Source organism: Cervus elaphus, chromosome 22 (genome assembly GCF_910594005.1).
Source record: "Cervus elaphus chromosome 22, mCerEla1.1, whole genome shotgun sequence".
NCBI lineage: Eukaryota > Metazoa > Chordata > Mammalia > Artiodactyla > Cervidae > Cervus > Cervus elaphus.
This window is the reverse complement of record NC_057836.1, coordinates 3,534,865-3,561,565: the sequence shown is the minus strand read 5'-3', so window position 1 is coordinate 3,561,565 and position 26,701 is coordinate 3,534,865. Positions and strand designations below refer to the sequence as shown.

The following is a 26,701-nucleotide window of genomic DNA, read 5'->3' as shown; positions in this document are numbered from 1 at the left end:
TGTAGGTTTTGGTGGTGCCTCCGGGGTGCGGGGCCCAGGGGGCTGTCTCGGGGCTCCAGGGCACCACTGTGTGTGGCCAATCAGGGGGACAGCACGGAGGGGTGGGTCCCGCTTCTCTGCCTCTCCCTTCGCGCCTGTGCCCACCCTCCCCTGTGGCAGGGCCGTGTAAGCAGCCTTGAGCTGCGTCCCAGCCTGCAGGGTGTCTGCCGGGGAGGGCTGCAGGCCTGAGGCCCCTCTGAGTGCGGCCCTGCCCCGAGTCTGGGCAGCTGCACGGAAGCCCCCAGCACCCTACCACAGAATGCCCAGCACCGGAGACTCAAGGTGCCTGGCCCTCGGGCGGGGTCACCGTGAGGAGGTTGGTGGGTGCGCACGCCTCGGTCTGTTCAGGCTGCCGTGATGGACCACTGCAGAGCTGGGGCTCACTGACACGGGAGTCTTCTCTCTCAGCTGCCGGGGCCACACGTCTGAGACCAGGGTCCGGCCTCAGATGGGGCACGGTGCGCTCACAGGCCACTGATGGCTGGCTTCCCACTGTGTCCTCATGCTGGAAGGCCAGGACCCTTCTGGGCTTGATGCAAGGACACCAGTTCCTGTCCCCGAGGGCCTCACCCTCAGGACCCAATTTCCTCCCCAAGGCCTCCTGACCCCAGGGCACCTGGCGTTAGGCTTCACCTGTGCGCTTCGGGACCCAGACACGACCCAGGGGTATGTGTGCGTGTGCGAGTTCTGGGGGACGGGTGGCTCGGGGCCGGCCAGAGCTGCTTGGCAGGTGAGAGAACACAGGCCCTCAGAGCCGGCTTTGGCAAGGCGTCTTGGTCTCCACTGAGTCCTGGGGCGGGAGGTTTGGAGATGCTCTGCCTGGCCTCCCCGTGGCCTTGTGGCATCTGTGCCGCGGGAGGTGCTGTCACTGAGTCAGGTAGGAAGTTGTTCCGGGCAGGTGTCTGCACGCCCCACTGCCTCCAGCTTCCCTGCCCTGGCTCCGGGTTCCCCAGGGTCCCTGGTGCCCTGCCCGGAGGCCCCCGCCACGGGCTCTGTATGCCAGGACGAACAGCCTCGAGCACCCAGCACTGCCTCCTGCTTCCCTCCACCGCCTTGGGGCTAGAAGTGTGGTCGCCGCCTCCTGAGGGGTAGAAGGTTCTAGAGCAGCGGCCACGCAGTACGGCCCTCCAGGCGCGGCTGATGGGGAACACCTGCATGGGTACTTGTGCAGCCCGCAGGACTCAGAAGCCCCCAGTGTGGTTCAGAGCTGCAGCGTCAGATCACCCAGCACAGTGCCCCTTCTCTCTGAGGCAGGTCACAGGGAGGAGCCTGAAATCGGGGCCGGGACCTGGGCCCCAGAGTGTGCAGGGCTTGCGGCCCACAGTGAGGCCTGGGCCTCCTGCTGAGCAGGAGGGGTGGATCCTGCTGGCCTGTGCGAGGCCCAGATGGGAGGGGCCGGGTAGGCCACGCAGGGTTGACGAGGAGGTTCTCTGGTTCTCCAGCAGAGGGGTCACCCTTCTGCGCAGCCAGGCCCTGTCCCCGGGGCTGTGGGAGGCGAAAGCTGGGAGTGGCACCGTGCCTGGAACTTGCCTCAGGGCTGGTGTAGGAGCTGCCACCTGTTCAGGGGACCCGCCTCAAGCCTGGCGCCATGGCCCTGCCGGCCCTGGCTGTGAGCCTGTGTTAGGGTGGCCAGTGTGGTTTCGGGAGCTTCCAGAGCTGCAGCAGCCCCCTGCACAGGGGTGCCTGGGCCTGGAGCGGCACAGCCCCTCCGCCCTGGGGGCTGGGAGGGGCGGCCGTGTAGGCTCTGCCCTGTGAGGCGGGCAAGCCCCGCACGGAGAAGGCTGCCGCTCCCTAGGGGCTGTGGGCACAGCCACCCAGGGTCTCCTCTGTGCTGCTCCACCTGTAGGGCTGCAGCCCTCCACGTCCCCTTCCCCTGGTTCCAGGCCCCCCAGCAGGGCACGTCCCCAGGGTGGGGCAGGGGTCGGAGCGGACACGGCTAGCACTTCCCACTGCGCTGCGTGGCTTCCAAGACCAGGGGCCCTCCAGCCAGGCTGGGCCAGAGAGGCTCTGCTTGGCCCCAGCCCGGAAGCAGGGCTGGAGCCGCTCTCCGCGTTCTGCTGGGTGGGGGGACCAGACAGGCCAGCAGTACCCTTGGGCACCTTCAGCGCTGCTGGGAGGCCAGGGCTGAGACACCGCCTGTGTTCTGCCAGCTCCAGGGGCAGCGTGGAGCCCCCCTGGGCTCAGGCTCCCCGGGGTCTGCTGCCCTGGGCCTGGGGTTCTCACCGTCTGGGGAGCCTCCACGGTGGGAGGGAGGGCGGCTGGTGGGGGGCAGTCGGCAGGGACACGGACCAGCAGAGGGGAGGCTGCCCTTCTAGGCTCCGGATGGCTCTGCCTGTCCTGCTGGCCTGATGGCAGGCCTCCAACCAGGTTGGCCGGTGGAGGCAGGAGGAGGGTCACAAACCTGCTGCTGCCCCTGGCTCAGCAGTGCGCGCGGGAGCCTCCAGGCCCGCAGTGATACCTTCTCTGGGGGCCCAGCCTGCCTCCCGTGGGTCCTCCAGGCCCGCAGTGCCAGCTCTGGGGGCCCAGCCTGCCTCCCGTGGGTCTTCCAGGCCCGCAGTGCCAGCTCTGGGGGCCCAGCCTGCCTCCCGGGGGTCCTCTAGGCCTGCAGTGCTACCTTCTCTGGGGGCCCAGCCTGCTTCCCGTGGGTCCTCCAGGCCACTGACTGACTCTGGGAGGTCCGTGGGCAAAGCCTCCGACTCAGCTGTAGCTGTCGGCCAGGGGGCATGGCTGGGCCTCTGGCTCCACCCCCCAGACTCCACGGCTGTAACCCCGTGATCTGAGGGGCTGGGGCTGGAAGTGCATGGGCTTCCCTACCTTCTCTCCCATGGGCGCCCTGCTGCTGGGCCACAGGTACCCGCACACTGGGCACCCCGAGAGAGGGCCTGGGCCGCTGCTTTTACCGACCCCCATCTCTCAATGCAGACGAAGGGTTGCCCCGTACCCCCACATCATTTCAGAGTCACCTCTGCAGACCCCAGCGCCCGGCTTGTGTTCCGCTCCTGGGAGGCTCGAGTCCATGTCAAGGTCAGCCCCTGGGGCCCGTCTTCTGCCCGCAGCTCTTGGGCTCTAGTGGCCTCTTGTCCACGTCCAGGGAGGCCTTCACAAGGCCCAGACCTCCCAGCACCCTCGGTGTCTGCAGGGAGGGCGGCTGGGGTGAGGCAACAGCTGTGACATGACGGGGCAGCTGTACCTGGACAGGGTATGTTTGGGTGTTTCCATGGCCTGGACAGGGTTCAGTGTTCGTGTCTGTTCAGTGTTTTTGTCTTGATGTGCGGGTCCCAGAGCAGCCGTGGCTGGAGTTGGTGTGGAGGGCAATCATTTTTGTCCACTGGAGGACACCTGGGCCCAGCAGATGCACCTGCTCCCCTTTCCCCAGGGGCAGCTCGCCTTCTCAAATGCACCCCCCATCAAATGGCTTCTGGGTTGAGGTGGAGTTTGTCTATTGCTCTCATGTCCAAGCTGTCCCAGAGGTGACTGTTCACAGGTAGACTGAAGAGACAAGACTTGAAAAATGGCCTTTGGGAGAGGGCGTTTCTTTCTCCTCCCAGACCTGACCCGGGGTGGCTCCGACCTCTGGAGTTATGTGGCCAGCACCGGGGCGGGGACTCCTGGAGGCCTGGGAAGAGGGGCCCTGTGGGCTGAGATGGTGGGGTCCCCGCTGTTTCTCTTTGCTCCACGGGTTTTCCCGAAAGGCGGCCCCAGTTGGGTGGAAGCGGGGCAGTGCAGGCAGCTAGGACCCTGGGGGCAACCTGTCTTTCTGGACAGAGGAACCAAGGAAGGGGCCCCGGGAGAAGGTGCGTGTGAGGTGAACCCCAGAGAGCAGAGCGCCGGCAGAGTGGACCCCTCACTCTCCACGAACGCTGACAGGTGCTGGCTCACCCCAGTTGGAACGGACCCCAAGCAGCACATGAAAGGCCCTGAGAGCAGATGGGCCATAAACCACGCCGGGTCCCAGGCTGACCGTGCCCCAGCTGTGAGGTGTGCGAGGCGGGCCCAGGGCGGCACGGCAGTCAGCCACAGAGGGTGGCGGAGCTGTGGTCTGAACCTCACTGGGTTGACTGCCTTCTAAACAAAACCGACATCTGCCAGAGGATCTTACCAGGACTCAGAGGCTCATGACGTAACGTTGAGTGTCAGGGATTCAGTGTGGAATTAGCCAGCTTACAGAGAACCAGGAAAATGCCAAGAGAAAATAAAACAGATTTTGGGCCCCCAGATGTTCAAATTATCAAAGAATTTAAAGTTCCAATCATGCTCTATGAGGTAAAGGTAAACACTTCTGAAATTCATGGAAAATCAGACGTTTTTCATGGAGAAATAAAAATTATAAAAAAGGAGCCACGTGGAAATTTTAGAACTTAAACTTACAATATTTGAAATTTTAAAAATCACTGGATGGACTTCATAACAGAATGGATATTAAAGAAGAAAGAATCAGTGAACTTGAAAATGGATCACTAAAGGGTAGGAGGGAAGGTGGGTGGGTGGGAGTCCCAAGGGGAATCGATTTATATCTGCTTACAGCTGATTCATGTCGCTGTATGAGAAAAACCAACATAACATTATATATATCCTAGTTAAATTTTTTAATAGTAAAATGGTAGTTAACAAATAAATTTGGTTTAAAATAAAAGGTACAATCTATGTATATATGTATATGGTTTTGATTTAGGTTTAGTTGCTTAAGTCATGTCTGACTCTTTGCAACCCCCAGACTGTAGCCCTCCAGGCTCCTCTCTCTGTGGGATTCTCCAGGCAAAAATACTGGAGTGGGTAGCCATTCCCTTCTCCAGAGGATCTTCCTGACTCAGAGATCGAACCTAGGTCCTGCATTGTAGGCAGATTCTTTGCTGATTGAGACCCCAGGGAAGCCCAACTGTGTGTGTGTGTGTACATACCCCCACATACATTTTTTATATATATATATATATAATTTGTGTATTTAAATATGCTAACCCTAACCCCAGGGAAGCCCAACTCTGTGTGTGTGTGTGTGTGTGTGTGTGTGTGTGTCTGTGTGTCTGTGTGTGTGCGCGCCCCAGGGAAGCCCAACTCTGTGTGTGTGTGTACATACCCCCACATACATTTTATATATATATATATATATAATTTGTGTATTTAAATATGCTAACCCTAACCCCAGGGAAGCCCAACTGTGTGTGTGTGTGTGTGTGTGTACATACCCCCACATACATTTTATATATATATATATATATATAATTTGTGTATTTAAATATGCAGGCCAAGTACTCCCAAATCCTCTAGTCTTGGGTTACCCTTTCCTTTGTTAGGTAAATAAAATGATCTGAGGCTCCTATCCGTCCCTCCCCCACCAAAAAAGAAAAAGAACATTCATCACTAGAAATGATCCGACCTGAGAGAATGAAGACAGATGAAACCGCAGGAACCGCTTGTGTTCACTGGAGTCCCCAAAGGGCTGATGTAGAGACTGGGGCTGGAAGATTTTGAAGTATAAGGTGCAAGAGTCTGGATGAGCAGAAGAACATACAGAAAGTTCTAGAATGGCTCCTGCCCCGCCCAGGCTTCTCAGCATCCTGTTTGTGGTCCCTTCTCCAGGGCTGCCTCAGAACAGGGAGGGAACAGGGGTGCAGAAGTAGGGATGGGGCGAAAGCAGAGCAGAAGTACAAATTCAAAAACATCTTAATTTATTGTAGACTCTTTCCTCATTTGTGTTGCAATTCCAGTGTTCTGAACATCAATAAATACACATTTGTTAAAAAAAAAACCCTCCAGTGTCTAGTATTTCTCATAAAGTCTTTAAGTCACAAAAATAGGTTTACATTTTTCCTGTCTTAATAAAACTGACATTTCTTTTCTTTTTTGGTAACAGTTCTGATCAAATTAAAAACTAAATACATCTCAAGGGACAAAATCCAGTTGCGGAAGAATATGGGATAATATGAAAATGGAGTGTTCAAAGACTCAAAAATATTTCCACTTTTTTTTTTTTTGCTTAGAAAATGCTTCCTCATGGTAAACATCTGAAGGTACTATTATTTTGTATCTTAAAAGGGCCACTCCCCTGCTAAGGCACATTTATAATTCATTTTGCTGTGAGGGCTCTGGGATCTCATTTCATTTTTGCTATGGTCTTGGACCCATATCAGATAAGCTTTCCTCTATGCCACAAATAACACTCGCATTTCCATCAGAACAATACAGTATACGGACATCTTTGCATTTTACTTGATTCTCATATTTTACGGTCTCATATTTGGAAGCAGCTGGGCCGATCATTTATTTGGACACTGATTAGAGAACAAAAGAAACACTGAAACGTCTCTGAATAATTCTGGGCCCCGTTCCACAGCCCCTCGGGCCACGCCGCACCAATTCCCCCGCAGAGGGGCAGTCCCAGCCGATCCCCGGTGTGAATTTCCCAAAAACAGCCTGGTAACCATTGAAGAGTGTGGCTGCGGCTTTGTCCCTCCACACAACTGGCCATTTGAAGCAAAATGAAGTAATTGGTCAGACTCTGAGGGTGAGACCCCCGCCTGCCTGGAGATCCTCAGAGCCTCACAGAGCTGGAAAACTGGCGGGAAGGAATGTGACATCCTGGAAGACCCCATCCCTCCGCCTGAGTCGGGGACGTGTGAACACTCGCAGTCCTGCCGAGAACAGGAGCAGAGGCACAGAGGAGCGCCCCACCTGCGGGAAGGGGGCCAGGGCGGCCCTGCGGGGCTCAGAGGGACCCGGCGAGGGCGGTGGGGGCTGACCAGCGGGCCCATCTCGGCCGTGTGCACCTGCCTCCACGCTCAGGAGGGCTCCGGAGTACTGCCCGGTTCCAGGTGGTCCCGTCTCAGAGCCATACCCACATCCAGGCAGGTGGGAGCCGAGGGCAAGCAGCTCAAATTCATCCGGGGTGGCCACGTGTAATGCCCACGGCTCCGGGCTCCGGGCTGGAAGGGGTGTGGGAACCTCTGTCCGGCACATGCCCTACACACGTCCCATCTCTGCTTTCCTGGCATACCTACTACTGGTTGCATGCCAGACTCCAGGCCGGCTATTCGATCTTCCTCATAAAAAACGGAGAGATCACCCCCACGGATCTCCCAGTGTAGACTCAGTACAGATGCAAAATATACAGAGGTTTTCTCCTTTTCAAAGTTCCATACAAATATACAAAAGTATCTACACCTTTGCAACAAAGGAAAGGGATTTGCTTTAAGACACGGGCTGCGTTTGCAGATGGCTGTGGAGCTAGCTGCTGGCCTGGGTCCCTGAGTCCTGGCCAGCCAGCCGGGCGGCTCGTCTCTAGGCGGCTCCCCTGCTGGGCCCGATCCCAGCCAGGCCAGCACACGGTCTGGGCTCTGCAGTCTGAGGATTGAGCCGTGCTGGTCTGGGAGTCCAAGCCACCCCGTGGCCTTTGGCACTTGTCACGGGGCCTAAGGGGCCAGGAGCCTCCAGGCAACTCAGGGCTTTACATCTGGACCTTCAGTCACGCCAGTCGTGGGGCTGCCCCTGCATGGACCCCTGCCCTCAGGGCCTGCTTCACTGACTGCGCGGGGGCCCCTGGGACTCCGAGGTCCAGGAGCGCGACCACACGGCTCAGAGGCCTGGTGGAGGTGGCAGGCTTGTCTCACGGTTTCCTGATGGTTCAAATTGAAGTTTCGTTACTGCCTCTGCGCGTGGGAAGAAGCCGGCAGGCAGGCGGAGGGTCAGCGAGGATGGCCCTGCCACCCGTGAAGCACCAGCAGCGGGGCTGGGTCTGAGGTCGTGCGGGGGCAGAGCCCCCACTCGGGGGACTGGGGACGCCCGGAGGCTTACGGGGGACTAGCTCATGTGTGGGCACAGTGACCCTGGCGGGCAGGGGAGGGGCAGGTCGAAACTGCACCCCCGCCCACAGGGGCCACGGAGACCCAGGCCCATCTGAGTGTCCTCCACAGAAGCCCACGGAGCACCACTGGCAACCAGACTCAGGCTCTAGGTTTAGGAAGGCCATTCTGTGACTGTAGTAGAAGACCCGGGTCCCAGTCTTCCCACCTCCCTGGGTCATCTGGCGAGATGAGCAGACCAGCTCAGAGCTGGAGCCCACTTCCACGCCTCTGCAGCCCGGTGCCCCCCACCCCCAGCCTCAGTCTCCTCAACCACGAAAGGGGTCAGTAACGACCCTGGGCCAAGGAGACGATGCTCAGTCCCACAGGCTCTCACATCCTAGAATGTCAGGGCTGGACAAGACTCAGGGCTGTGGCTGACTCGGCCCCCAGGACAGGAGGTCTGGCCCACTTCCAGCTGGTTCCTCCTGCGGAGCTCCTCTCCTGGGTGGAAGCCCCACCACGGCCCCCAGGCCTCATCCTGGGCGGGCCCCTGTGCTCAGACCCTGGCTACGGGCCCCCAGACCCGGCGTCCGCCCTCTAGACGGGGAGCCGAGGGGAGGCTGGCCGGGGGCCACTGCCGCCCCTCCCGAGGCCCAGCCTACTCACTCGGAGCCGGAGCCGTGGGCCTGGGCGCTGCCGGCCCGCACGTTCATGGCCACCCCGTTGAGGTGCTCGCGGCCTGGCTCCCGGCGCGGCGTCTTGATGGTGATGGCGCCGTCAGGGGCGCGGAGCCCGTCGCTGGAGCCCACGGAGGACGAGCGTGAGGACGCGGGACTCTGCTCGCACTCGGCCAGCTTCTCCCGCAGCCGCGACTTCAGCGTCTTTTCGGTCAACGGCGGTGGATAGGTGACTCTGTTTTTCAGGATGCCTGGGTCCGGGGTTGGGGGAGATGGAGGAGGTCACAGCCAGGCTGGCCCTGCCGGACGTGGGGGGCTCAGGGTGCGACAGTCACGCGGGGCTGCGGGCGCGGGTCTCCCCACTTCAGGGCTCCCGCGTCCAGCAGGGGGGGTGGCCCCTCCCGAGCACCCCGTCCCCGGGGCCCCCTCTCCCGGGAGCAGGGACTCCCTAGCCCCCAGTTTCGGGGAGCCCAGGCCCTCGGCACCTTTTCTCTGCTCGGGGGGCTGGCTGGGCGGCGCGGCCGCAGGCCTGGGGCCCCCGCTGTCCCGGGTGGGGAGGCGCTCGCCACAGTGGTTGCCCTGCTCGTCCAGGTGCAGCTCCACGCTGACCTTGGTCTCCACCTTCAGGCGGGGCGGCTCGCCCGGATCCTCGCTGTCGCTCCCGGCCAGGCTCTCGTCGGGCCAGCCGGCTGGGACATGGTTGCCCACGGCGTCCACTGAGGCGCAAGGCGGACCCTCAGCTCATGAGCCCCGCTGTCTCCCGCTCCCGCTCGGCTGCGCCTGTCCGCAGGGGCGCTGACCCCCAGCCCCCGCCCGCAGGCCCGGGGGGACGCCAGGACCCAGGGAGGGCCGGTCCCGATGCGGGGTCCCCGGCTGCAAGCCCCTGCACCCCCAGCCCCGGAAGCCTCGTGTTCCCCGAGCAGCAGGGTCGGCGTCACGGAGCCCTCGCCGGGAGGGTCCCACGGCGGACGGCGGGCAGGGGGCTGTGCTTGCCGCCACAGCTCCGCCCCGGGGGCGGGAGGCCACAGCTGAGGTCTGCAGCGCGGCCTGGGGCTCGCTCACCTTTGGGGGTGCTGTGCACGGGGCCCTGGGCCGGGTCCCACTTGTCCTCGGCCTCGCCCCCATCGTCCTCGCTGTCGGACGAGTGTGAGGAGGCGTAGGAGCTGCTCTGCTCGTCCAGGGAGAGCTCGCTATCCGAGTCCGAGTCGTGGCCTGGAGAGGGGCCGGCGGGGGGCTTCCGGTCAAGGGCAGAGCGGAGCCGCCTGGGCCCAGGCCAGGGGAGGGGGCCCTCGGGGCAGCCAGCCCCCCCGAAAGGGAGACCACCCCCCAGGAGACACGTACCGTGGGGCTTCTTGGCACTCCTGGGGACAAAGGACGCGTCCGGCTCCCCGTGGCCACCCCGTGCCGGCCCCGAGGACACGCTGAGTTTCTGGCCCCCTTCGTCCCTGGAGAGGGGAGAGGTTGGGCTCAGCGCCCCTGCACGGGCGGGGGGCGGGGGTGGCACATGACTGGCCACCCAGCCTTGCCCTCACCCAGAGCCTCGTGCGTGTGCCAGGGCAGCCCCGCCAGGCACACAGGGAAACACGCGCGACCCCAGACGGCGGGACACACAACGGGGCGGAGGCGACAAAGCTGGCGTGCGCTCTGGGAGCTGCCCTCCTCCCCTCCCCGTGACCACACAGGGCGCCCGGCGGGCCCGACCTGACGGTGCTGTCCAGAGAGGCGGTGGACTCGCCCAGGGCTGTGCGGAGCATGTCGGGCTCCTCACCGTACGTGTTGTTGCAGTTGAGGGAGCGCTGCAGGGTTGGGGGCTGCTCAGCGGCCGAGCTGAGGCCACCGGGCCGTGGGGGATGGCTGGGTGCCCCCCGCAGGGCGCCCTGTCTGCACCCGCCGGGTGCCGGGCACAGCGGCCTCTCTGCCCCTGGTCGGGACCCCCGCCGGCCTCGGCCTCAGGGGACCAGGGGCCGTGACCGGCCAGACCCCGCCCTGTCAACCCGCTCCCCTCAGGCCGCAGGGAGGGCGGCCATGCTTCGGTTTGGGCCTGGGACGTCCACGGGGTCGGGGAGGCGAGACCAAGGGGCTGTCTGATGCCGGTCCAGACGCCCCTCGAGCCCGGCCCCCATGCCCCAGGGCCCCCGGGGGCCCCCTACCGTCAGCAGGGTGGCCCTCGTGGTGGCTGAGTCGTCGGTGTAGGGCTTCTTCCCGGCGAGCAGGCCCCGCAGGTGTTTCCGGACCTCCCTGTTGAGCACGCAGTGCAACAGGAGCGCGGCCAGGCCCTGCAGGCGGCGGGAGGGGTCAGCGCGGCTCAGCCTCGGGAGGGACGCCAGGGCCTGGCCGCGGCCACCCCCGAGTGCCTGCCCGCCCGGAGACCGCGCGGAGCCCAGCAGGACCCACACCTGGCCTCCCTGCCCTGGGTGCTTCCGATTTCTCCAGGAGGGGCCTGGTCAGGGCAGGCAGCCTGCCGCCCGGTGCCTGGAGGACACCCCACCCCCACCGGGCCCCAGCCCTCGGGGCATCTGGGCCCCCAGTGTCGCATCATCAGTCAGGGTCTGGGGAAGCCCTCGGTGTGGGCTGTAAAAGGTCAGCACGCTCAGGGCACAGCGGGGTCGACACCGGGCTGGGAGAGCGTGAGGCCCGTTCCAGCTGAGCAGAGCTCTTCGTCCTGACAGACACGGGGGGCCGTGGAGCGGGGTCCCCGGGCGGGGGGGGGGGCGGGGGGGCTGCGGACAGAGCCGCGTTTCCCGGCAGGACCGCGAGGCGTTGCTGTAACCCCGCGCACACCGCCAGACAGCCGCGGCGTGGTCCCGTGTGTCCGGAGAGCAAGGACGCAGCCTGGATGGCAGGTCAAGGGTCTCCCCGGGGGCAGGAGGCAGCACGGGTGAGCCGTGGCCGCCCCAGGGCCGGCCCCGCCGGGTCCCTCCCCAGCCGCCCACCTGTAAGCAGCTGAAGACAGCGAAGAGGTAGTGGAAGGTGAGCACATCGCCGTTGACGGCCAGCAGCCCCAGCAGCCAGGTGGCGCTGACGAGCAGCAGCAGCAGAAAGGCGGTCCTCAGGAGGGCGCTGGGGGCGGGGGCAACGGCTGAGTGGGGGCCGCCCCGCCCTCCGCCATCACCCGCCCCGACCCTTCCCACCCCCTCTCCAAGCATCTACCACCAGGCTCACAGGGGGAGAGGCAGGCGGGGCTTAGTGAGGAGGCCAAACGCAGGCGAGGAAGTAACCCGCAAAGAGGAAGGTCTTTTCACTGGAAAAGACCCTGATGCTGGGAAAGACTGAAGGCGGGAGGAGAAGGGGACGACAGAGGATGAGATGGTTGGATGGCATCACCGACTCAATGGACATGAGTTTGAGCAAACTCCGGGGAGCTAGTGATGGACAGGGAGGCCTGGCGTGCTGCGGTCCATGGGGTCGCACAGAGTCGGACAGGAGCGAGCGACTGAACTGAAGTAAATAAGAAGCTCGGGGCCAAGACAGGCGACCGTGTCCACAGTGACTCGGGGGAGCCTGGTGCACAGGCCTGGGCATTTCCGTGGACCCGGAGGAGGCGAGGGGCAAGAAGAGGGCTGTCAGGCCCCTCGTGCAGGCTACTCGCGAGGGCTCCCCGCTCCCTGCCTCCATCTCCCCAGCCGTCAGGGGGCTGGCGAAGTGCACCCCTCGTGGGGTCGTGGGGTCATGGGGGTGGCGGGACTGTGTGCGTTAAGGTGAGTTAAGTGCTCAGAAAGGTGTGTGCGCGTGGGGGAGGAGGTGGAGGGCGTGGAGCCAATGACCAGGCTGCCCCGCGTCCTCTGCCCGGGGTCTCCGCCCCTCCACAGCCGTTTTTGACCCTGCTCCTCCAGGGGCTGTGTGGACAGGAGCCTCCTGCTGCCTCGAAGCCCCTCCTCGCACACCTTCCCGTTCCTGGTCCCAGCTCGGGTCGTCCGGCCCAGTGGGCACCCCTGCTCTGACCCTTTCGTGGCTCCTGGACCCCACGCTGCGCTTCCAGCTGCCGCCCTGCCTCCCCAAGGCTGTTCTGTGGGTCCCCCGCCCTGGTCCAGCCCCCAAACGCTGGGGCGCCCTCTCTGCGGGGCCCCCACTCTTGCTGTGCTGTGTCCACTCGCTGGGCGAGCGCCTCCCTTCCTGCGGCACCAACATCACCATCGTCACCACCGCCTGGAACGTTCCGCCCTGCCCCCACCCCGCCCCCGCCCCCATCTGCTGTCACTGTCCCCTCCTCTCCCCCCGCCCCCATCTGCTGTCACTGTCCCCACCTCCACCCCCCGCCAGTCCCAGGTGAGGATGCCAGGCATCACTGCTCACCCGTCTCCCCTCGGGGCCTCCGCCACCAAGCCCTGTGTGTCCTACACCCCGGACACCTCTGGGGTCCGGCGCACCCCCTCCCTGGTCCAGGCTGCCATCCCAGCCCCCTGCTCCAGGCCCGCCGAGCTCAGCCCAGACACGGCCAGACACAGCTGCCCACTCCCCACTGTGGCCCGCCGAGCCCCACTACTGTGACCCTCTGACCTGGCCCGGAAAAGCCAGCAGCTGACCCGCTGGGGTGGGCACATTCACAGGATCTGCCTGGCAGGGGTCTCAGAAGGGGCTGGCTCCAGTCCCACCCACTGCCCAGGTTTAGCACCAACTTACACGACCCGTTTTCTTTCATAATAATGGCGCTTCCTCTGGCAGGAAACCTTTGCAGACAGGATAAAAATGACTGTGTTGACCTGAAAAAATAAACAAACAGAAAATCCCAAAGTCAGGTGGCAGCCTCCATGGTACTGTCAAAACACACCTTCACAAGCCAAAGGCTTCTTAGGGTCTTCGGCCCTCATCTTGGGGCGGGGGGGTGGTGGTGCAGGAGACTGCTGGGGGCAGACGCTGAGTGGTCACAGTGAATGTGGACACCGGCCAAAGCCTGGAATCCACAAGTCTGAGGACGCAACTGCATCACCAGAAGGCCAGCCCCTTTGGTCCCATCCAGGTGGCCAGTGGAGCCGGTAACCCATGGTTCTCAACACCACTCAGCTCCCGCGAGGGGCACCCAGCCACCCACGCCCCTGAGAATCGGGGGTTCTGAGCACTCACAACTATCACGGTCCCGATGGGCCCCGCGAAGCTCCAGATCAGGGTGTCTCGAAGGGACAGCCAGCAGAAGTCTGGGTTTCCATAGCCCTGTGGGTCCAGGCCCACCGCCAGTCCTGGACAACAGCAGGGGACGAGTGAGGGCCGGCCCAATGGGGGGTTGGCCACAACTGGGGTGTCTCCAGCCCCCCGGGCAGGACCCTTCACCCTGGAGGGCTCAGAGGAAGCAGGCTGCGGGGCTGGGGGCATGTGTCCAGGGCCCAGCATGTGGCAGAGCTGACGGGAGTGAGGCTGGCCAAGGACTGACCCAGGGCTGGGCCTGGCTGGACTGTGGGTCCACGTGGGCCGGAACCACGCCTCGTTCCAGCCGAGGTCCTGGGAATGCCTTAAGTTCTTTTGCAAGAAGCTTAGGTGTTAAAAAAAGGAGAGCAGACAAAACTGTTCTTAAAGCGAGTTAGAAACGTGAACGACCTGAACTGAGACTGCAGAGCCACCTTAGAGGAGCGGCGTTTCTGCACTGATGGTGCCCCTGCCCAGATTGGGGTCGACCAGGCGAGGGCGTGAGATGACTGGGCACTGAGTGGCCTCTCTTCCTGTGGGCAGGCCTTGTCCCCAGAGGGACGGCCACCTGCGCTGGGCAGCCTCCTGCTGGCCCCCTCGCGGCGCCCCTCGGGCCAGCCTGGGGCCGACAGCACCTGTGATGTGAGCTGGGCTCAGCGCCTCCGGCTCACAGGTGAGGATGGCCCCACTGAGGGCGACCACGTGGACCCAGCTCGACTCCACCGGCACAAGAGCCCTTCGTGGGGGCTCGAGTTTCTTCTGCGAAGGCCCTGAGTGTCCCACTGGGGGCTCGGTGTGGCCTTGGCCCCGTGACCTCCCAGCTGGTTGCCTCGGAGCAGCCTGAATGGTTCCCTGAAGCTCTGAATGTGGCCTCATGTGGAAATACGGTCTTGGCAAATGGAAGTGTGCTGAGGCTCTATGATGAGGTCATCCTGGATTTAGGGTGGGCCCTCCGTCCAATGACCGGTGTTCTCAGAAGGAGGAGATGGAGGTCTGGACACAGACTTGGAGGAGAGACAGAACAGAGCCACAAAGCCAGGCTGCCGGCAGCCAGGGGACCAGAGTGGGGCAGACCCCCCCAGCAGGGCAGAGCCTCCAGAAGACAGCATCCTGCCCACACCTTGATTCTGCATTCTGGCCTCCAGGCCTGCGAGAGAAGCTTCTGTTTGTGTTTTAAGACCCCCAGCATGTGGTACTTTGTCTCAGAAGCCCTGAAGTGAGAACACCTGTGATTAAACCTCAGCCCACGCCGGCCAGGACATTCCCTGTGAGCGTGGCCCTGGGGCTGCCCATCAGGGACTGGGGTTCATCTACAGATGGGATGTCACCTGTGCGTGCAGCAACCTCCGTTCCCATCACAGCTACTACTATGGCCCCAGGCCGCGGATAACCAGCCACGGCGTCCATTACAGACCAGAAGCCACGCTAAGTTTACTGGGGGCACAGAAAAGTGTTAGTCACTCAGTCATGTCTGACTCTTTGCGACCCCGTGGACTTAAGCCCGCCATGCTCCTCTGTCCATGGGATTCTCCAGGCAAGAATACTGGAATGGGTTGCCATGCCCTCCTCCAGGGGATCTTCCCAACTTAGGGATTGAACCTGGTCTTCTGCATTGCGGGCAGATTCTTTACCGTCTGAGCCACCAGGGAAGCCCAGAAAACCAGATGGCAAACTAACTCTTCGCTTTGTAAAATAAGCAAATTGGCAAATAATTCTGACCTGATTTTTTCACTCCTCTTCATAGAATTTAATGTAAATAAAATCTGACATCTGGTCTCTGAGGTTAATGTGCTAATTAAAAAAAAAAACCACCAAATAATAATTGACGCTTTGGGCAGAATGAAGATGAAATTAAAGATGAGGTGAGTGTCCTGAGTGTCTAAGCATGACCAGGTCCTGGCTTCAGGGGTTTAGTAGGTAGGCAGTGGGGGGACCCCCGAAAACAGCTGCTCTGAGCCTTCATTCTTCCTGGTCTTTGGGGCTCAGAGACCACCTGATTCAGCACCTATCTCAGGAGCTGACCAGAAAGGCAGTGTAGTGTGTCTGTCAGGTTCAGTCTCTGGGTCAAGAGGGGTGGCTGCCGGCAAGGGAGGCCCCACTACCCCCCAGCAGCCCCGGACAGAGGTGACAGTGGTCACTCAGGGTCCCTGGGAGCCCAGGGAGAGAGGTCACAACAGGAGAGCCCGTTGCCCAGACTGTCCGGGTGGGGGCAGGGCAGCAGAGAGCGAAGCAGAGTGGTCGGAGATGCTGCCGTGGAAACCAGGAGGCACGATGATCGGCCCTGGCCACGGTGGCTGCCCGACAGAGCCCTGGGGCGGCAACTGCCCCTTCTCCCACTGCCCCAGCCTCAGACCCCCTGCCTGGGTCCCTAGAACTCAGGGGCTGTGAGGAGAAAGGGTGCCGCTCACCCTTTGTCATACCAGTGGGGATCTTTCCCCACAGGAAGCAAACTTTTACTTCCTGATATTTATTTATATATATATATGTATATATATATGTTTATATATATTTATGTATATATATGTTATATATATATTTATATATATATATATTTACTTCCTGATATATTGCTGAGGAAGTGCCAGTGTTCTGTTCATTCATTAACTCCTTCTTCCATCCGTCCACCCATTGATCCAACCACTCATCAACCTATCCACCCATCCTACCCACCCATCCATCCATCTCTCCATCCACCCATCCATTCATCCTATCCACTCATCCATCCATCCACCCATCCACTCATCTACCTATCCATCCATCCATCCATCCATCCATCCATCCATCCATTGATCCAACCATTCATCTACCTATCCATCCATCCACCCTCCATCAATCCACCCATCTCTCCATCCATCCATCCACCCACTCATCCATCCATCCACCCATCCACTCATCTACCTATCCATCCATCTACCCACCCACCCATCAACTCACCGACCGGTCCACCCATCCATCTGTCCATCATTCACCATCCATCCAGTCACCCATCTGTCCACAAAGCAGGCAGACATGGGAGTTTTGTCTGTTAGGTGCCACAGACGGAACCCTGAATGGTCTGAGCCCAACCCTCAATGTGCTCACACTTGACAGGAGACACTGAGTGATCACACTCCTGTGAGCAGATGTAGGTGCTAGGTGCCCAGGAGGAGGCCAGAGAGCTCCCCCGCCAGCACTTGGGGGCCCTGACGTGGGTTCCTGAGATGCCCTGCGGGTCCCCGGAGTGGTGCCCAGTCCCCGGCCGGGCGTGGCCGCTCTGCGCATGCTCACCTGTGACGATGGCCGGGATGCCCCAGCCCACCACGTAGTAGAAGCGCATGGGCCCCGCGTCGATGTTGCGCACCTCGGTCAGCATGCGGTAGACGTGCAGGCTCTCCACGAAGGTCCAAGCGAAGGTGCTCATGTAGACGTAGTGCAGGAGGATGGCGATCACCGTGCACAGGAACTGCGGGAGAGGCAGTGGCTGAGTGCGGCCCGCGACCCTGCACGGTGGGCTGACAGCCAGGCGGCTCGGGACGGGGGTGGGGGGGCTGGAGGGAGCGGGGGTGGGGTGAGGACCAGACGGCACGGGGCCCGGAGGGGCTGGGGGGACTGGGGGTGGGGCCTCAGGGAGGGACCAAATCCAGCATTCTCCAAACAAGAGGGCACGCAGGTCTGAGAAAGGAAAGCAGCTCGGTCGTTTCCCCTGATTGACCCAGGTGCAGCTGAGCGCCAACAGTGCCAGCATCTCAGGCTCCCGACGGGGAACAGAGCACAGGGAGTAAGGTGCCTGGGGGCCCCAGGACACCCGCCCCCCAACCCGGGTCAGGGCCATGAGTGAGCCTAACGCGGGGTGATGGGTGCACACAGCCTCGAGAGTTTTTATCAGAAGCTAGAAACTTGTATTTTCACTTCATGGCTCCAACATTTTAAATGTGGACATTTCATTTAACACTAAAAAATATGTATCATGGAGACAGCTCAGGCTGTGGCCCCAGTGGTGACCGTGGCCTTCATCCACCACTCGGGCTCTCCTGCAGGTCCCCGCGGTCCAGGGATGCGGCCAGCGGGAAGAAGCCTCAGGCCTGTGACCTCGCCATCAACTAAGACAGAAGTCACCGCGCCTGTGCCGATTTATCGGGGCCTCTGCCTCCCGCGGAAGAAAGCAGGATGGGCGGCGTTCGTTCTCTTTCTCTGTCCCCGGCTGGTGAGGTCGAGTGTCAGGAAGAGAAAGTCAACCTCCAGAGTCGAGGCTCAGCTTCCCAGCCTCTGGGGCCCTTGGCGACCAGCCCTGAGTCCCTGGACACCAAAGGTGGGGCAAGAACAGGAGGAAGGTAGTGGTGGGGGGGCGGGGCTGGGGACACTTTGGGATCTGAGGCGTCCAGCCAGAGGCCACTGGTGCACATCCAGTCCCAGGTGCCCAGGAACGGAACTTCAAGACCTCTGCCTTGGCCCAGAGCAGCCTCACCCGTCCTGCTGGGAGGGGAGTGGTTGCCCAGTCCGGGAACCCAAGGCCCAGAGGCTGGGCAGGCTTCCCTCCAGGTCCCAGGAGGCTGGACTGGCAGGAGAGCAGAGGAAGGACAGATGGGGGGAGGAGGAGAAAGTCCCTGGTCACCACTGCGGGGTCCCACCGACGACCCCTGTGGAGCCACGCCCCCGCGGAGCCACGCCCCCCGCGGAGCCACGCCCCTGAAGGGGTACCACACCCTCGCGGAGCCACGCCCCATGCAGAGCCACGCCCCGCGGGGCCACACCCCCTGTAGAGCCACACCCAGCTGGGCCACGCCCTCGCTGAGCCACGCCCCCTGAGACATCCTGTCCAATCCTTACTGCTGTCTGGCCAGCCCGACCCGGGTCTCAGTGTCTGTGCCAAGGAGACACTTCCACCCCAACAGACACCAAGTTGGAGATGGAGGCCACCACCTGACGCACGCCGAGGCCTCTCTGCTCAGTTTCGGGCAGCCTCCCGGTGAGGGGTCCCCAGGGCCCAGGCTCCTTGGAAGCACTAGCGCCACCTGCCATTGATTGAGTCCACCTGGTGTTCGCTCCAGGAACAGAGCCCGGCCATGTGGGAGGGACCCATTTTAGGATTAACATCTGTCAGATGCACACAAAGCGCGAACCCAAGCAGAAGCAGAAACAGAATCTTAGTGATGCCTGGAGACACGCCCTCTGCCTCCGACGCTGCACAGGAAACGGGGGAGTCCACCCTTAGGGATGGGCAGAGCGGTCAGCCTGGACGCAAAGGGTGAGCCTGAGGCGGCGTCCGCCCCATACCAACCCCCAGCCCCGCTGTGCAGAGCAGTTGGCTCATGTGTGTGCTCAGTCGTGTCCGACTCTTTGCAACCCTGTGGACTGAAGCCCACCAGGCTCCTCTGTCCATGGATTCTCCAGGCAAGAATACTGGAGTGGGTTGCCATTTCCTCCTCCAGGGGATCTTCATGACTCAGGGATTGAACCTGCCTCTCCAGCATTGGCAGGAGAATTCTTTACCACTGAGACACCTTTGACCCACGGTTGGCTCAGCAGAATGAAGAAGGGGGAAGAGGCTGGTGTGCTGCCTCATATAACGTAAAAAGTAAACCCACAAAACCACCTTTGGGGAAAAAAAGTGTCAGAAGCCAACGTTTTAAAATGTAATGGGACCATACATGCAGGGGTTTCTGCACCAAAGGTACTACCATTTCCAGAAACAGAACAAAGGCAAATACTAATGCACAATAAATCATTTCAACCTGCCAGTAATCTGGGAGATGAAAACCTCGCCTGGAGAGGGGACTTGAGTTTACAGAAAACCCATCAAAACCAGGCGTGGTGCCAGGCCCCAGAATTATGTGCACGGCATTCCTTATTCGTGTTCACCAGCGCGTGGAGGCCGTTCAGCTCTCCTTCCAGGGGCCGGTGAGTCAGAGCTTGAAGCCAACGACAGCCTCTGAGCGTTTCTCACGCCGGGCTTGGTTGCGAGGAGTGGCCCATCCCCAGCTCTCCGTCCCTCTGTTCAGACCTCTCAAAGACACCCTTGAGGGGTTCTGCCCTGAGTCACACAGCCCCCCTCCCCCCGCCTCCAGCTGACGCAGGGACAGGGACACGCGGGCAGGGAGAGGCGTGCTGAGCCAGTGGGTGCAGAGGGGCAGCCCAGCCAGTCCAGCGCCCCGTCTGCCCTGGGGGCCTGACAAACATGGGCCCGTCCTCTGTGCCAGGCCTGGCAAGCCGCCAAGGTCATCATGGCGCCCTCTCAAGGTCGTCTGCTTGGACGCCCTGCCTCTCTCCCTAACACCCTCCTCCGGAAGCTCAGAGAAGGGAAAGCTCCAACCTGCAAGGGCCCCCGGGCCAGCGAGCCAGGAATGCTGTGTCTTTTTACTAACTGCATCCTCTCCGGGCCGTCCACTCTCACAGACACACTTCCTCCTGCAGTGAGGGCTGTCCCCCACACCCAGCTCTGCGCTTGCCTCAGCCCCTGAGGACCGGCGTGTCCAGGATCACCTGCTACTGTTCCCAGCTCACCTGGTGGCGCTCCCTTCTGGACACTCGAGGCATCGCGCCCCCTGCCCCCTCCCTCCATGTCCGCCTGGCCCAGGCCCTCTCCTCCTGACCCCATCCTGGCTGTGGCTCCAGCCCCCAGACCCAGGAAGATGCCGTCCTGGTGCCTCTCTGACCTCCAGCCTCAGCCCTACCCACCCCTCTTCCCTGTCACCACCGTCTGTTTACCAAAACATAGACCTGGTCATGGCTGTCCATGGCACAGGGCTGCCTGCCAACAGAGATGACCAGAGATCCGGGCCCCTCCCACTGGACAGTGACGGGACCGTCCTGCTCAGCCATCCTCTGAGCTGGCCCAGCGCTCCCATCAGCTACTGCAGTGCCAGGTTGGCACCTGACGCTGCTGACCCACCATCCATGTCTGCATCTGAGACAGTGGATGGGAGACTGCAGTTCTTCCCGGGTCTGGGTCTTGGGTAGATTCAACACAGTGACAACCACGAGTCCTCACTGCATGAGGGACAGAGAAACGACACTTATGTCAGGAGCAGGTGGCAGCTGGAACGCCCCCTGAAAGGGTAAGGGACCCCTGCTCACCGCGGGAGAGATCGGAATTAGCTGAGTAAACTCTGAACTTCCTGCCGTCACTACATTTGCACATGTGATGGTCAGTTCCAGGGCCATCGGGGTCACCATTTATAATGGACCCATGAACTCAGACATGATGAACTCTCGTCTCTCACCAGGTCACCCAATCTGGCCGGCCCCGGGGCTCCCCACCTGTGAGCAGGAATGCTGCTACCGCCCAGGGCCCCAGGGAGGTTGCCAGGAGCCAGAGCATGCAGGTAAAGCCTTGGGCACAGAGCCGGTGCCTCCTCCTTCACCCCCATCAAGGGGTTGTGACCCCTGGTCTCTGAAAACCTCCTTTGTGAAAAAGGAAAAGCCACTCACAGCCAGCCGGGGACCAAGCCACAAGCCTCCCTCCTCCTTCTTGCCTTTCTCTCCCCCAGGGCAGGTCCCTACCCCAGGCACCAGGGACCTCCACCCAGCCCTGCCAGCATTCCTCTGGGGCTCAGATCCCTCACGTCCTACGGAAGTGCCTGCACCCTGCCCCCGCTCTGGCTGCAGCCAGCATCTTATCCTCTCCCCCCTGAAGCCAAACTACTTCAGTCTCGACCAGGTTCTCCAAGTGCTGTCATTTCCACCCCCCTCCTTTGTACGTTACCTTTTAAATACACTGTGGCTGGTGGGCAAGAATGCAACTGATTATATACATCTAGCCCCATAATAGGCAGCTACCTTGCTAAACTCTTTAATTATTTCTCATAATGTGTCTGTAGGTTGGTCTGGATTTTTCTGTGAGGTCCATCATATCAAATGTATAATCACCTAACGATAACTTCCAGGAGCCTAGGTAACACCCCATGAATCCACGTGACGCCCCAGGAGCCCACGTGACCTGGGGTGGCTTGAGCGAGACGCCCTGTATTTAACGCGATCACACTGACGTTCACCCTCCCTCCTCTCCCCCACGATTCTCTCTCTCCACAAGCTCCCTTCTCTTGTCACCTTGCCGACCCGGACCACCGCATCACCGAGTTCTGGCCTGTCCTAAACACCAGTGCTTTCACGGAGAGTGTGGCCGTGACTCCCCAGAAAGTGCAGGGCTAGGAGATGTGGCCCCACAGGGATGACTTCAGGCTCAAGTGACGGCTCGCAGGACTCTGGGGTCTCATGAGTGTACTCTCTGATGTAATCACAAAGCATCTGGATCAGGAAAGTGAGCGCTGACGCGCACAGAGCCCTTGGCTCCCAAGGTGACCTTGCAGGGAGATTCCTGCCGAGGGCAAAGCAACACGCCCACGTGCTGGGCCTGGGTCCCCAGCTTCCCACCAGACTCCCCAGCCTCACCCATCCCTGGAAACGGCCGCAGACACGCCGCCCGGCCCCAAGAACGGGTGAGAGGACCCCTCCTGCTCCAGCCCTGGAGGAAGGTCGGCCCGTGCGTGCGCCCAGGCGGGGGCAGGGTCCTCACCGGGTTCTCGGTCTGGGCGATCCCGATGACAAAGACCAGCTGGGAGGAGAAGAGCGCGGCGATGAGGTTCCTGTGGATGCCATTCAGGTTGGAGCGCAGCGTCCGCACCAGCGCCAGGAGCACGAAGGCCACCAGCAGCGCGGCCAGCGACAAGGACACGGCCGCGTAGGTCACGATCTTCAGAGGCAGGACCTCCCCGTGCTGCGGGCGGGTGGGCCAAGGGCGGGAGAGCGCGTGAGGGCCGTGGCTCTGATGGCGCTTTTGCACAATCAAGACACACTGACACTTAATTACCGCAGACAGGAGCCAGGGTGACGACCACGTGGCTCTCAGGGGAGCAGAAACCAAGAACGACAATGAAACGAACAGTCTGGGCTGATAGCAAAGTTCTGCAGATGCCGGGGGGTGGGGGACGGCTGCAAGCACTGTGGAGGGACACAGAGCCCATGACCTGCACGCTCAGACTCGGCCGAGATGGCAACTTTCATGTTAGGTGTGTTTTGCCATGGTAAAAACGGATTCAAAAGCAAAAACCCTCACACGTAACTCCTGCTGTCTGGCAGGTACAGAAGCTGTCCACCCAAATGCTGAGCTGAGAGACCTTCAAACAGTCTCAGCTCACACCAAGGACAAGAGGGGTCTGGGCTGCAGGAAATGACAGTCATCCCCTCTGATTTTTGTTTCTTTCATATTTTTCAAAATAGGACACCCACCTAGGCCAGAGCCCAGTGGAGGTTCGGCACTTGGGGAACAAACATACCGATTCTATGGTAACTTCTAGAAAGCGCTATTCTGAACTCATAGAGAACTGTCAGACGGGCTGCCTGGGGGAAGTGAGGAGCCAGGCCTCGGTGGGTCGGGGGTCGGGGGGGCCACTGAGTGCTCCGGAAACTGTAGCAGCACCTACTCCCCGAGGCTGGGGGTCTTCAGACGCCTCTGGCTTTGAGGACCCAGGGCGTGGGGGGGCCTTGATTTCTACTCTCATTTAATTTCTTCTACCAGGACTTCCTTCTGCTTCCTTTGCCTGTGAGGCTGCTCCTGGCACTGCCCAGCTTCCTGGCCATCAGGGGACCCCCAAACCCGCCCCTCTGTGGACAAGGATGATTCACAATCAACCCCGTCCAGGCCGTCCAGGCCCCGTGCTTCCCGCTGGAAAGTGCCCCTGCCCACGGGAGCCTTGCTGTCCCAGCGCCCAGAGGTACAGTCTCTGCTGTTGACACTCTGACGCCCTGTCAGCAGCAGCTTGTGGCTGACTCACCTCCCGAGAACGTGACAGATATTTGGGCCACCGCAGACCCGGAGTCCCGGGAGGGGCGATGGCCAGGCTGCTTGGGGCACATGGCAGGCCTGAAAACATGGTGAGGTCCCCGAGGCGCCCAGGCCGGCTCCTCGCACCAGCACACACCGGCGCCAGCGGGCCCCGCCCCGCTCCCGGGCCCCGCCCCGCTCCCAGGCCCCACAGCCTCAGAGGCCCACGGAGGCCACTGAAGACGCTGGGGGATAAACATCAGCTGCCCACTGCTTCTGCGGCTTCAGGCGGAGCCTCCTCTGTCCTCCCGGGGGCAGTGTGTATGGCATTGGAGGGAAACAACTCTATTGTTCCCGCCCCATCTCTTCCTTAAAATTTTACGTGCAGCAGAAACCGCATCACCTAACAGACTGCTGAGCACCCTGCTTTGAAGTGAGGTGTGTATTCCAGGAGTTTCCTTTCAGCCGGAGGTTCAGGGCGGCCATCACAGTTTTTAACTTACAACGTGGCCTCTTTGAAAACCCCTTCTGGGGGGTTTTATTATGAAAATCCTAACAGAGTCTGGCCAGTCCTCCCAGAACACAGTTTACAGGTGCGGCATCGGTTTGTTCAGAGCCCTTAGGAGGAGAGGGAGAGCTCGCAGAGGGGTGGGTTTGGGGCCAGGCTGATTTTCCAGAGGGACGGGTCCCTGGACACACTGGCCAGGTGGGCGGGGTGGCCCTGGGGCTGGTGCCCACCTCACGCCGGGAGACGTCCATGAGCACGGCAGAGCTGGCGGCGTGGCTGCACCGGCAGGCCACGTGGGTCCGGTTCCGGGACAGCAGCTCACAGCCTTTGGCCGACCAGCCTCCAGTCCCGCTGGTGCTGCAGAGGAAAAGGGGGTGAGGGGGGTCTCCGAGGCCCTCCCACCCCCGCTGGAGCCCAAGCAATGTCCTTGGTGTGCCCTGGCCAGGCGCCACTGTCTCTGCTGTGAGGACCGCGGGCTGGCCGCCCCGGGGACCGTGTGAACCCTCTCCCTTCCCTTCCCAGGCCTCTAATGAGCACCCTTGGAAGTTCACATCTCATGCATCATCCAGCAGTAAAACTTCAACGGGTGTCAGAGGCCTCTGTGTCGGAGACATCACTCAGTTGTTCAAACAGCCACTTTGTGCTTGAGTCTCCTTTTGAGTCTCGATGATTTAAGAAGAACCTGGTGCATCTGTTCACACTTTCATCTTCAGATTGCACAAGGTTTATGGCAGCCGCCTGGAAGCGGGGCCCATCATTACCCTGCTTTACTGAAGGGAAGCCCCAGATGACAGGCTGCCGCAGAGCCCTGCCCTCCTGACTCTGGGAAAGCCGAGCGACGCCTCTGATCCTTAGTCTATTCATCTGTGAAATGGGATGTGAAGGCTCACACGTGTTTGCCAAGAACGTGAAGATCTGGGCCGGCAGGTGCAGCACAAAGCAGGGCGGATAATTAGCGCACCGGCTAATTGCCGGGATCCAATCAAGTGACCACGAGAGACAGCCGGGCCCAGCGCGTGCCAGACAGACCTCAATGCCGCCCTCCTCGTCAAAGGGGGCCCTTCATTCTCTTTTGTAAGCCAAGCGTCTGCTACCCTCCGGGCGCTATGCTGGCTGCTCGTTAACTAGAATTTGGAAAACCCAGAAGGAGGGGGAGTGACGCGTGGTCTGTGCCGAGCCAAACCTGCTTCACAGCGGGAGCGCCAGCCCTCGGCCCCACAGAGCCCCCGCGGCAGACACCCCGCCGTCCAGCGGAGCCACAATGTCAGGGAAGGTCTGGGCTGCACCGGAGCGAGCTCAAGGCTCTGTCCTGGGTGCAAGCGTGGCGGGCGGGGGTCGGAGGCAGACGGATGCTGCTGCTGAGGGCAGGGCCTCTGAGTGGTCAAGCGAGCCCCAGCAGCTGCCATGTGGGTCTCCGGGGTGGGACGGCTGAGGTCAGGGACCCTGGTCTGCTACGGGGAGCCCTCCCTCACATCTGGGATTTCGCACCGTCAGTGTGGGAGGACCCTGGGCCCAGTCTCTGACTCCCGCCCCCGTGTGTGTCCAGAACGAGCCCCTGCCTTGTCGGCTGGTGACCGGGGCCCCTGCTGGCAGCCCTGTCCCCGTGCTGGGCTTCTCGGGAGATCACCGTGTGTGCCTGTGCACAACGTGCATATCTGTGTTTCAGGCATGTGTCCATGTGCATTCATGTACACATGAGCGTGGTCACAACTGGGTGCGTGTGCACACACACACGCCTGTGTTTCCAGGTGTGTATGCACGTACACTTGTGCTCATGGAGGGCTCTGACGCCCCAGGAGGGACTGAAAGGGACCACAGACAAACGCTCCCCGCCCCAGGACGCTCTGCCAACGGAGCGCTGGGGGCCTGTGGGCAGGAACCCCGCCTCAGCAAAGCCCCCCAGAGACACACAGCGCTGGGGGCAGGGGATGACGTCACCCTTACGTGATGGAGTGGTTCCAGAACACGCAGACCGGCTTGGTGCGCTCCTCGGTCTCCAGGAGGGCGAATTCCACCAGGACGGGCCTCTCCAGGGGGCTGGGCAGCGGGGCCCCCTCGCTGTAAACCACCGTGCTCACCACCGGCGTGTTGATGACGGGCCGGTTAGGCAGCCTGCAGGGAGAAGGCAGAGCCCAGGACAAACCTGCGTGCGGCCCGGCGAGGACACAGCTCGGGGTCTCTCCGGGAGGGACCGGACCAAGCGTGGAAGCTCAGGGCCTCTGCCCTTGAGAGCGTGTGGCGGGCTGGGCGGAGGAGGAGGGGTGTGGGCTTGGGGAAGGTTTAACCACGGACAGGCGAGCACACGCACCTCTGGGACAGAGGCGGACTCTGGAAATTTAACATGAAGAGAAGGAATGAGCGAGCAGATGTCGGGCCCCACAACCTATAACAGAGCCGGAAAACCCTGGCCCGCGGGGAACGTCCCGTAAGAGGAACGCGAGGCCGTCGTTGTGGCTCAGGGAGGCCTCTCGTCCAGCCCCCGGGCGGGTGCACGCGAGGACCGCGGACCCCGGGCAGGGCGCGCGAGGACCGCGGGCCCCGGGGCGGGTGCGCGCGAGGACCGCGGGCCCCGGGGCGGGTGCGCGCGAGGACCGCGGGCCCCGGGGGCGGGTGCGCGCGAGGACCGCGGCCCCGGGGCAGGAGCGCGCGAGGACCGCGGCCCCGGGCAGGAGCTGCCAAGTGACTCGAAGTTTGAAAAGAGCCAAGCCTCCCTGGGTGCCTGCCTCAGCTCAGGCCTCAAAGCCCTCGGGCGGCGTTTGATTCTTCAGCCAGTGTTTACTGAGCTGCCCTTGGTGAGAAGAGCCGCCTTACTGGGAAAGACCCTGATGTTGGGAAAGACTGA

General features: G+C 61.5%; 1 protein-coding gene across 2 annotated transcripts in view; it reads right to left on the bottom strand.

Annotated features, from left to right (window-relative positions):
• Positions 1–5,871: 5,871 nt before the first annotated feature.
• CELSR1 (cadherin EGF LAG seven-pass G-type receptor 1) overlaps positions 5,872–26,701 on the bottom strand; it is a 146,134-nt gene continuing 125,304 nt past the window's right edge. Inside the window, exons 22-35 of one of the 2 annotated variants that reach the window (XM_043881641.1) lie at positions 25,804–25,971; positions 24,090–24,216; positions 22,104–22,304; positions 16,880–17,054; positions 13,556–13,668; positions 13,115–13,194; positions 11,428–11,554; positions 10,645–10,770; positions 10,196–10,290; positions 9,836–9,939; positions 9,557–9,706; positions 8,980–9,210; positions 8,484–8,745; positions 5,872–7,649 (exon numbers count right to left, since the gene is read on the bottom strand). In XM_043881641.1, the coding sequence (XP_043737576.1) occupies positions 7,640–7,649; positions 8,484–8,745; positions 8,980–9,210; positions 9,557–9,706; positions 9,836–9,939; positions 10,196–10,290; positions 10,645–10,770; positions 11,428–11,554; positions 13,115–13,194; positions 13,556–13,668; positions 16,880–17,054; positions 22,104–22,304; positions 24,090–24,216; positions 25,804–25,971 (1,969 nt within the window). In that variant the 3' untranslated portion in view covers positions 5,872–7,639. Of the gene's footprint in view, positions 7,683–8,483; positions 8,746–8,979; positions 9,211–9,556; positions 9,707–9,835; positions 9,940–10,195; positions 10,291–10,644; positions 10,771–11,427; positions 11,555–13,114; positions 13,195–13,555; positions 13,669–16,879; positions 17,055–22,103; positions 22,305–24,089; positions 24,217–25,803; positions 25,972–26,701 lie in introns of both variants that reach the window. The other variant, XM_043881640.1, reaches the window with a different exon arrangement.